The sequence below is a fragment of the Silurus aristotelis genome, assembly GCF_946808225.1.
Source record: "Silurus aristotelis genome assembly, chromosome: 10".
Lineage (NCBI taxonomy): Eukaryota > Metazoa > Chordata > Actinopteri > Siluriformes > Siluridae > Silurus > Silurus aristotelis.
Genome location: NC_139583.1, coordinates 8,886,159 through 8,897,618, shown reverse-complemented (window position 1 = coordinate 8,897,618; position 11,460 = coordinate 8,886,159). Strand labels below are relative to the sequence as shown.

At 36.8% G+C, this 11,460-nt stretch overlaps 1 protein-coding gene across 1 annotated transcript; it reads left to right on the top strand.

The window, feature by feature from the left end:
* The first annotated feature begins 2,810 nt into the window (after positions 1-2,810).
* Positions 2,811-9,984, top strand: tat (tyrosine aminotransferase). Its single transcript, XM_083551959.1, has 12 exons — positions 2,811-2,947; positions 3,798-4,079; positions 4,518-4,622; positions 4,832-4,899; positions 4,997-5,155; positions 5,703-5,841; positions 5,963-6,015; positions 7,842-7,994; positions 8,083-8,211; positions 8,295-8,378; positions 8,487-8,585; positions 8,744-9,984. Exons 2-12 carry the CDS (start codon positions 3,803-3,805, stop codon positions 8,882-8,884), a joined length of 1,407 nt encoding a protein of 468 aa, XP_083408085.1. The 5' UTR covers positions 2,811-2,947; positions 3,798-3,802; the 3' UTR covers positions 8,885-9,984.
* Positions 9,985-11,460: the final 1,476 nt, after the last annotated feature.

Below are 11,460 nucleotides of genomic sequence, written 5' to 3'. Positions count from 1 at the left end.
TGTCCTACACTTCCTATTTCCACCACCACGTCTCTTTGTCTTTCTTTCTATTTCCAGATGTCACACCAAGAACCTTCCTAGCTGTCTCCCTTATTACTTCTGCAGTAGTTGCCCAATCATCCAGCACCTATTCAACACCACTGAGCCCCTGTCTGACCTCTTCCCTGAAACTCACACTACAGTCTTCCTCCTTAAGTTTTCACCATCTTATTCTTCTTTCAGTCCTCACTCTCCTCCTCTTCTTCTTCACCTCTAAAACCATCCTACAGACCACCATCTGATGCTGTTTATCTACACTGTCCCCCACCAACAAATTACAGTCTCCAATCCCCTTCAGGTTACATCTCCTGCATAGAACATAGTCCACCTCTGTGCAGCTTTCTCCACTCTTATATGTCACCCTATGATCCTCCTTCTTCTTAAAATAAGTGTTCACCACTGCAATTTGAATTATAATTTACTATGAATTAGATAAAAAATGGCACGTTAGCCAGCATTGCATTGCACCTTCTTGTTTATTCGGGACTACAAAGGGCTCAGATGCAGCATTCAAAACCTCTCACACACGCTGTTCCACCACAACAAGGATCACGTAAAATTATGTATGCAATAAATTATGATGGAACATAATTAATTATTTATTTAAACAAGTCTTTAATGACTCAGAAGAATCTCAAAGTGTTAGTTGTTCATTTTTACATCGATGTGCATGAGCAAAGAATAGCAAAATCTCTATTGGTTGTCTACAGGAAACAGAATTGAGTACAGAAGTTTACCTCTCAACTCCTCTAGTCCGAGTCGTTCGTTCTTTTGTAACGTGACTCCCATATATATATATATATATATATATATATATATATATATATATATATATATATATATATATATATATATATATATATATATGGGTTAGGGTTTATGCTATAAAGATGATTAAAGAAACAAAATCGATTAAATGATGCAATCATTTTGATGAACGAAATTTAAAGAAACCAAGTCCCTAAAACGATCCGATCTTCCCATTACTAATCTTCTTCTTTTTTCGGCTGCTTCACAGCGGTTCATCCGTCTCCTTACTACACTGTCCTCTACATCTGCCTCTTTCAAAACAACTACCTGCATGTCTTCCTTCACCACATCCATAAACCTCTTCCTTGGCCGTCCTCTTTTCCTCCTTCCTGGTGGCTCCATCCTCAGCATTCTCCTACCGATATACCCCACGTTCCTCCTCTAAACATGTCCAAACCATCTTAAATCGGGCCTCTCTCACTTTGTCCCCAAAATGTTGTACATGCGCTGTCCCTCTAATGAACTCATTTCTAATCCTGTCCATAGTCGTCACTCCCAACGAAAACCTCAACAACTTCAGCTCTGCTACCTCCAGCTCCACCTCCTGTCTTTTACTCAATGCCACTGTCTCTAAACCATACAACATCACAGGTCTCACCACAGTCCTATAAACCTTCCCTTTCACTCTTGCAGAAGAAGGGTATTCTATTACAAATCACTCCTGCCACTCTTCTCCACCCACTCCACCCTGCCTGCACTCTTTTCTTCACTTCCCTAACACACACTCCATGGTCCATAGAGACTCCTGTCTGACCTCATCCGTCAACCTGTCCATCACCACTGCAAATAGGAAAGGGCTCAGAGCTGATCCTTGATCCATTCCTCAGACATCCACTCACCTTCCAATATTTTATTGAACCCGTCACTAATTAACAGTGCATCTCATCTCTCTCTCTACAGTCTTACAACTCCTGCACAGACTCTTTTTCTAATAATTCCAAATCACTGCTCTCATGGTATTATCCCCAGATCTTATTTAAAGTTGTAGTGATTTATATGTAATTTATAATGAATTCACACATATTGTGAATATAAACAAAGAATATTGGTTTGTGTGTATATGTGTGCACAATAGAGCAGAAGCAACTCTAAAATACACAAGACAGCGTTTTCTGGGACCCTTTAAAAGGTGTGTTGCTGTTAGATATTAGTATTATGCTGTACTTCTATTTTATTCTTTACTTCTGTTGTTGTGTCCAGCCACATACATGCTCACAATATAAAGTGTGTTTAACCATAAGCCAACAACACTTATTACATCTCCTAAAAACACTGCCCATCTGTTTACGTAGCTTATGTAACTTGCTCCCTCTATGTATTTGCTAAACAGCACTAGTTGACGTAACTGTAGCATGTGCAGGGCAGATGTTTTGCCTTTTACCCTCAGACTTCCACTATGAATTGTTACTGAGAGCAATGAGGAAAAGTCTACAGATTGGAATGTCAGCATGGTCTCTGGTTCAATCCTGTGTGGTTTATATTTCATATTTACCTGTGTCCATTTCAGTTTCCATCAGGGCTTTCATGTTCTTCCACAAAAAACATAACAATAGCTGAACCATTTACTCTAAATGAGCTCAATGTGTAAATGTGTTTGTAGATGTGTGTATGGTGCTCTGTGATTGTCCATCCATAATGTATTGCCACCACATACCATGGGATATGTTCCAGATTCATTTCGAAACTGAACGAGATAGAATCACTGCATGGATGTTATCAGTTTTGTTCACTTCAGCCAATAACATTAATTTGCTAAGAATAAATTGATTCTGCACCTCTCTTGATTTTTTTTCCCCACAATTTATGCACCGCAAAATCAAATCATCTTGTGATGAACATATTGGGAATGATCATCTGGTTCAGATCACATGTCTAATTCCAGTTCTTGGAAAGTTCCAATTAACTATCTTTTGCATCTGTTTTACGTTGTTGGCTATGCAAGTGGGGTGTGTGGTACAGCCCTCAGTTTCCACCAATGAAAACATAGGTAGTATAGCCAGACATTTCATCTATAAAACTGGTCACAACACCACACAACGCATTTCACAATTCAATCAGATTCTTATCGGGGCAAATTCTATTGAGACTATTTTTAAAGGTATTTATCTTATTATTTTTAATCATGTACAAACATGTCTAATGTATTTCTAATAACCATATTACTAGTATATACATTAATAATTTTAGAATTACACAATGCATATGATACTAAATGTTTAACAGTTGGTAATGTTGCAAGTTGTTTGGTTCATTTAGATATTTGTGTGTTTCACATTTATAAAAAAATTGTGGATACATTTTTTTGTTTGTTTGTTTATTTGTTTTTCTGCTTTTGCACTATTGGTATGTAGAAATTATCATATATTTTGATGCAGAGTTACCATTTAGTTTTATTATAAACATACCCCAGTATAATAGTTTAATGTTTATTCACAATCTTTTTCTGAATTATGGTAGGTTGGTTTGGGTTTATCTGAGTGTGACTGTTCTCCTAACATTAGAGAAGGGTTTCTAAGCAGTTTCATCAGTTGAAACTTTGCATTGGATTGGGATGTTAGAAGAAACAAAAAAAAAATTTTTATTATGCTTTCAGGGAAAAGCCAAATGGAGTTAAGGGGAAAAATGCTTTTTTTTACTTCAGAAAGCAAAATTTGAAAGCATACAAGCATGTTGCCAGAACATTCTGGAAACCAGTTAGTTAGGGTTTGTGAGATGCACAACGTGCTGCATCATCTAATAATAATAATAATAATAATAATAATAATTAGCATGATAATAATATTAGATATTTAAATATTATCATCATCATCATTATCATTATTATTATTATGAATTTGATGATGATGATGATGATGATGATTTTTATTATTCTTATTATTATATGCTTGCATACGTGCATCTATTTATAAATGTTGTTTGTTTGTATTTTTGTTTGGTTTATGCTTTAGAGAAAATGGCACGTGTCGGGAAAATGAACGGTTTTCACGGAGATAAAACGTTTATTGGTCACGGAATGAACGAAGTGAACGGCGACAGCGTCATGTACGGGAACGGGGTCACTGTCCTCAACGGGAACTCGATCAGCGCCCTGAAACTGCGAGCCCGCGGTCAGCGCTGGAGTGTGCGGGCGTCGGAGATGGCCAAGAACACCCTGAATCCCATCCGTGCTATAGTCGACGGCATGAAGCTCACCCCGAACCCGGACAAACCCATGATCGCCCTGTCCATCGGTAAGACAGCAGAACAACACATAACCTATAATTTACTTTGATCAGACAATCCCTCATATACCTTATTTTCACTTGAGCGAAAAACACAGCTGTAGAAGAAGAAGTCACCATATTAATAATAATTTGTATTGCTAAAGAACAAAACATAATATTCCATTTATTCTTAGTAACATGCATTGTCTGCCATACAAGTTTCTCTTTTTGTTTTTATGTTGTTTTTTTCTTTATATACTTTAGGAATAATAACTATTGGAATAAGTGCATTTATATAAACCTAGTGTTTCAGTCCACAATATTAACAGAGCTGTTTTCATCCAATATTAATCAAAACATACTGCCATTTTTTACACTTTGCCTTAACCATATATATTACAATATTGTGTGGTGGGTAATTTTCTTTAAAGTGTCTGAGATTGTGCTTCCATTTGTTTTCCTCAGGTGATCCTACAGTATTTGGAAACTTGCCTACAGATGAAAGTGTGCTGCAGGCTGTGAAGAAAGCTGTCGATTCGCACAAATACAATGGTTATGCTCCATCAGTAGGTGAGACATCGCACATCCAAGCCTGCTCAATCTAAAGAAAAATAATGACAGGGAAAAAATGGAAAACTCATTAATCCATGGTTTTCCTCGCATTTTTTTTAACCAGAAACTTGTGTAGTGTATTATTATTTGCAAGTTTAATGTGTGCAGTAAAATGTTCAACATTGTTCTGATCTTATTATTATTATTATTATTATTATTATTATCAGGTTACCATAAGAGCAGAGAGGCTGTGGCAAACTTTTACAGACAGCCAAGCGCTCCATTGGAAGCTAATGTGAGCACGCCCGTTTCATAATTCCTCTATCATATAAAATAGACATCATCAACAGTGTAAAATGTAAAAATCCTAAATGTGTTTTTTTTTGCTATAGGATGTGATCCTGACCAGTGGATGTAGCCAGGCTATTGAGTTGGCCATCAGTGTTCTGTGTAATCCAGGAGACAATATCTTGGTTCCTTGCCCTGGATTTTCTCTATACAAAACTCTAGCTGTATCAATGGGCATCCAGGTCAAATTGTACAACCTACTGGTATGTAATCTTATTTAAAAAAAACACAGTTAAATATGATTTAACAATAAGGAGTGATGTTGATTAAGTTAGATTTTTTTTTTTTATCAATCAGGAAAGTGGGTGATTTCTGGTGATATCAAATGGTGTCTGTGTATTCATACGTGGTCATTAGGTATTGTGCTGATAAATCATGGGGAACGATGTTTGCAGTAATCTTGCATAGACATTAACAATGATACTTGCTACTTATAATGAGCCACATCATAACAGTCTATTGTTTATTTCTCTTTAAATAATGTGGACATACATCAACATATCTAGCAAAGAAACAAATACAATTCCAAGTTTGCAGTTATTTTTAATACATCAAACATGGCACATGCCAATTTTTAGTCTTGCAGTTTAATTAAAGTATATACATGCAGTGCATGTAAGAGGAAATTAATCAACTCCATTAAAAGCTGTCTGTCAACCATTAACTATGATAATAAATATCACTCAGTGTTGAATTTACTCAGATAAAGCATTTCTCCTTGTGTGTAAAAGAACATGATTTTGTCTTTAGCCAGAGAAGTCCTGGGAGATTGATCTCCAACACTTGGAGAGTCTGATTGATGAGAAGACAACCTGTCTGATTGTCAACAACCCATCTAACCCCTGTGGCTCTGTATTTACCAAAGAGCACTTGCAGAACATCCTCTCAGGTGTGTTTCATTTATTCAGACAGCTTGGTCTATTTGATTATGTTGAGTTGTTTCTGTATTTTACTTTAGACAGCTCTCTTTGTTCATGAATATTAATCTATTTTTTTATGCTGTGCTGTAGTTGCTTCAAGACACTGTCTCCCTATCCTAGCAGATGAGATCTATGGAGATATGGTGAGTGAGAAAAATCACACATTACAATCTGTTCTTTTTTTTATAGTACTGTCACTATGGGGGGGGGGGGGGGGGGGTTATGGTGGTGTTAGAATTATATATTATAACTATATTACAAACATAATTATTTGTCTGTAAAACCACTCTATTGACATAGTAGGTCATCAAACAATGCTGAGAATTGGTCAAAACAAAACATGTATTATTTAATTATGAACAGCACTTCATACTTTTTATCTCTGTGTAGTTTCCTTTAAATGTTTGCAAAGCCTGTTATCAGAACTTACAAAGAACTGGCATTGGAGAATTCTTCCAAAAATCTAGAGCTCATCATCACATCAATGATTATACACTATGTCATCTGTATTATAACAAATGCATCATAATGCATATGATAAGAATTATAGCCAGTACTGTTTGAACTGCTGTTATAAAACATGTAAACTTATTTTGACCAATCAAATTGGAGAATTTATATCTGCAGCTAAAGAGGCAATTTTCCAGCCTCAGTTCAGGCTTCAGTTGCCACAGCTTCATATTTGTCTTTAGTTTGAAAGAGGTTTCTGGCATTACACGTTTCGTATCAGAGAGTTAGAAGAAATATGGCCAAACACTTCATCAGCACAGAATCGATTACAGAACTGTGTGTTGGCAACATATCAGGTTTTAGCAAGCCGCAGGTCATCAAGGGTAAAGTAAAGTGCGAGTGTAAAGGGTTCAAATCATTATACAACGTATGCAAATGCATTTATTTCTAAAGAAATAATAATCCACGCAGTCAGGATCAAGGAAAGAAGTCTATCAGTAGAGGGTTAAAGGGAGCAGATTTCTTCCTGTGATATAGCAAGGGAATCGCTGTTGAAGATTATGCCATAAATCATGTATCCACCAAATATTAAACTAGATTTATCAGCATGAATCATATGAGGAGACATAAGACACCAATAGGAGACATGATCACAAATTTTTATACAGGAGATGAAATTATTTCTGATTGATCTGTACAGCAAGATGCAGTATATGTTTGGATATGTCTGCAATGCATGTAGCTTCCACCCACAATGACTGTGCACTTTTTACATGTGTTTATCATAACACATGCCTGTTGGACTTTGAGAACGAGTTTAGAGAGAGAGAGAGAGAGAGAGAGAGAGAGAGAGAGAGAGAGAGAGAGAGAGAGAGAGAGAGAGAGAGAGATATGTGATGCGTTTAGACCAGTTTAATGTTGTGATTCTGGTACGCCCCCGCCCCCCCCAGGTTTAGCGTGCAGAGACGTAATTGGAGGGGGACATGCGTTCCTGGTGGTTTGAACCTTATGGATAAAATCACGTGTTCTGCTGGTATTTGTAAATGAGCCATTGAGACAGATTTTCTTTCCCTAAATTGCCAGTTTTACAGTCTCTGCCTACAGCCAATAGGAAGTGGGGCGTATCTGTCTGCCCAACATTAAGGCTCAATGCTAATGAGAACCAGACAGGAAACCTCACATACTATATGAATACACTGCTCTCTCCCTCCTTCCCTTTTCACTATTGTTTTTTTTCCACTTTTTTTAACTGCATGAAAATTTTCAAGTACAAACCACCACAAAAAAAAAAATATATATATATATTTAAAAAAAAAAACATTCATGGTTATCCCCTACAAAAAGCCCATTCTATTCGATTTGATAATAATATCATTTTTTGCTGTTATTGCTGTTTAATTCATTCTAATTCATATATACCAATATTTATTTTTTAGACACAAACTATAGAAATAACTGCCAAGGTAACCTTATGCTACACTGCATCACACATCTCTGATATAGTTCTAAACTTTTTCAGGTCTTTCCCAACTGTGACTTTCATTCCCTGGCTCCTCTCAGCAGTGATGTACCTATTCTGTCCTGTGGCGGTCTGGCTAAACGCTGGCTTGTTCCAGGATGGCGACTCGGCTGGATCCTCATCCACGATCGCAATAACATTTTCGGGCCAGAGGTGTGCTAAAGTGTAATAATTCAAATCTTGTATCAAATATATCAGCATTAGATTTACAGTACATAATTCTCAATGATTTTGTCTTAAGATTCGTGACGGTCTTGTCAAGCTCAGTCAGCGCATTTTGGGAGCCTGTACAGTTATCCAGGGGGCACTAGAAAGCATCTTTAAAAATACCCCCTCAGAGTTCTATCAAAGCACAATCAGCTTTATAAAGGTAACCAATGTGACTGATTAAATATTAAAATAGGACACATAACCCTTAAAATACGTATTGTAACTCTTCATTATTATTTACAGTCAAATGCAGATATTTGCTTCTCAGAGCTGTCCACTGTTCCTGGACTTAATCCAGTATTGCCATCTGGAGCCATGTACCTCATGGTAATATTTTAATACAAATTAAAAACATAGTTATACTGGTGTCAGTTTTACAATGGCTTGTAATTGCCATAGTGTATGAGAATATTAAATATATGTGTTCCTTATTAGGTTGGAATTGAAATGGAGCACTTTCCAGACTTCCAGAACGATGTGGAGTTCACTGAGAGGCTGGTGACTGAACAGTCCGTGTTCTGCCTACCTGCAACAGTACAATACTCAACTTCTTTCCATTTATTATCTGTTCTAATTCTGTACATAATTTGGACCTTAAAAAAAGAATTATAGAGACAAAAATTATTTTTCAACTATGTAGTGACACTGTAGATTAAAAACAAACTATATAATAATTGTATTTCTTTCTTCAGGCATTTGAATACCCAAACTTCTTCCGGATTGTGCTGACAGTTCCAGAGGAAATGATGGTGGAAGCATGCGAACGAATTCGGGAATTCTGTGCACGCCACTACAGACCTCGCAGCCAAGACAGCAACGACCTGGACCAGTAAGGGGATGTTGAGTGATAGAGAACAAGATATAGAGAAAGAGCAAACAACTAAAAAAGTGTACATGTAATAGACAGTGAGATTCCCTTCTTTTGGTTTGAATGAGGGACTAATGTTTTATTTCTGAAGGAAGCTAAATATTCTATGCACAGGCCTAAACAGGTGATGACCAACTGTATCATGATATAGTGATATGGTCATAATAAGGACTAGCTAACACCTTTGAATGTAATATTAGGTCTGTAAATTGCAATTATATCCAAAGATCTCATTGATGATCATTGATCACAGTGATCTCATAAACTATTACATACACCCACATGGTAGTTAGGAGGGCAGATAGGCAGGCTGATTTTAAGAGTCCATAATATCCCAAAATTGAATGCCAGACATAATGGTAAACAGACAGTATGCTTTTCTAATCTGTCACTCTATGTAGTTTGTACTCTGACTGGATGGCGTACGCTTATTCTGTTTACTTTTAGTAAATTATCCATCTCCTTTACATACATTATAAAACTGTCAGTAGTATGTACTAAAAGACATCAGCCCAAAGTCACACAATTTAGATTAGAGGAGGCGTTTCCCTCTAGATAATCAACCTGACAGTTCTGAACAGAAAACAGTATGATATGGATGCCAAACCAGCTTTATTTTTATTCATCTTTTTATATCTAAAAGACATGAATTAGCTTAGCCTTGCAACCCTGTTTATATTATGCATGCTACCTACTATCTGCTTTTTTTCTATGGACAAGTAGAGTCTCATGTAAATCTTGTACTTATTATTTGTAAACTGTAGTAATTCCTTTTGTATATGTATATAGTTGTTGTATATTCATCCTTGTTCGGTTTAGAGGTTAAAAAGAAGCCACATGTCTCATCATTATTGCATCATTATTGACTGACACCAAAGAATGCCACCTCTGGAATTTAACTTTATCTGTTCATCTGTTATAACATGTAATATTCTGAATAGATTGTTGAACATTAGTGCTTGTCTTTGAACCCACAATTATCTTAAAGATACCCAGGTCTCTTTAAGTGATATCTGTATAACACATTCACAACCCCACCATATTATAAACAAGGTTTTATAAACACTTTTTTTATCTTTGTGTATTTTCTTTATAGGATTTTTTCAGTATTATATATAAGTCAAGTCAAGTCAAGTCAAGTTTATTTGTATAGCGCTTTTCACAACAGACATTGTCTCAAAGCAGCTTTACAGAAAACAACAGTGAAGGTGAATGGTGTGCGTTTGTCCCTGATGAGCAGCCGTGGCGACAGTGGCAAGGAAAAACTCCCTTAGATGATATGAGGAAGAAACCTTGAGAGGAACCAGACTCAAAGGGGAACCCATCCTCATATGGGTGACATCAAAAGTTTGGTCATAAATCTTTCAACAATACAGAACAATTTGTGATCATCATAGATCCAGCATCAGCTTCTCCATGCCAGGGCCTTTAAACACTCGGCATCTACTTCTCCATGATCATCCATAGGTCCATAATCTTCACGAGGTGGGACGTGACTGGAGCTGGCCAAACCTCAGGAAGCCTCGGGATGGGGAGAGAAAGAGAAGCAGTGGAGAGGAATTAGCGTAGCTGCTGTTCATGATATTAACAGCACAAGTTGATAATGTGCATGTGATCAGATGTTCTGGAGCACAAGGTTGTGATGTGATGTGCGTGATGTGTGTTATGTGTAGGCTTTGCTAAAAAGATATGTTTTTAATCTACACTTAAACTGGGAGAGTGTATCTGAACCCCGAACACTGTCAGGAAGACTATTCCAGAGTTTAGGAGCTAAATGTGAAAATGCTCTACCGCCTTTAGTGGACTTTGCTATTCTAGGAACTACTAGAAGCCCAGAGTTTTGAGATCTCAGGGAGCGTGACGGATTGTAGCGTGTTAAGAGACTGGATAGATACATGGGAGCCAAACCATTTAGTGCTTTATAAGTGAGTAGCAGTAGTTTGTAGTCTATTTGAAACTTAATAGGAAGCCAATGTAGGGACGATAAGATTGGGGTTATATGATCGTATTTTCTTGACCTAGTAAGAACTCTTGCTGCGGCATTCTGAACTAACTGAAGCTTGTTTATTAATGATGCAGGACATCCACCTAGTAATGCATTACAGTAGTCTATTCTAGAGGTCATAAACGCATGGACGAGCTTCTCTGCATCAGATATAGATAACATATTTCTTAGCTTAGAAATATTTCTAAGGTGAAAGAAGGCTGTTTTTGTAACTTGATTGATGTGATTTTTAAAAGATAAGTTGCTGTCTAAAATAACTCCCAGGTCTTTTACCGTTGAACTAGTAGTTACAGAACAACCGTCTAAATGCAGGCTGAGATGCTGGAGCTTCTGTGTACTATTTTTTGGGCCGATGAGCAAAATCTCCGTTTTTATCAGGATTTAATAGCAGAAAGTTATGGGTCATCCAATCTCTTATTTCTTCAACACACTCAGTTATGCGAGCTAATTGAGCTGTATCGCCTGGTTTGGATGAAATATATAGCTGGGTATCATCAGCATAACAATGGAAGCTAATTCCATGCCTTCTAATAATA

Bases quoted from the DNA above. Each gene is read 5' to 3' on its own strand.
- tat (XM_083551959.1), top strand. From the start codon at position 3,803: ATGGCACGTGTCGGGAAAATGAACGGTTTTCACGGAGATAAAACGTTT. The intron at 4,080-4,517 runs GTAAGACAGCAG...TGTTTTCCTCAG, and splicing joins CATGATCGCCCTGTCCATCG to GTGATCCTACAGTATTTGGA. The intron at 5,156-5,702 runs GTATGTAATCTT...TTTTGTCTTTAG, and splicing joins TCAAATTGTACAACCTACTG to CCAGAGAAGTCCTGGGAGAT.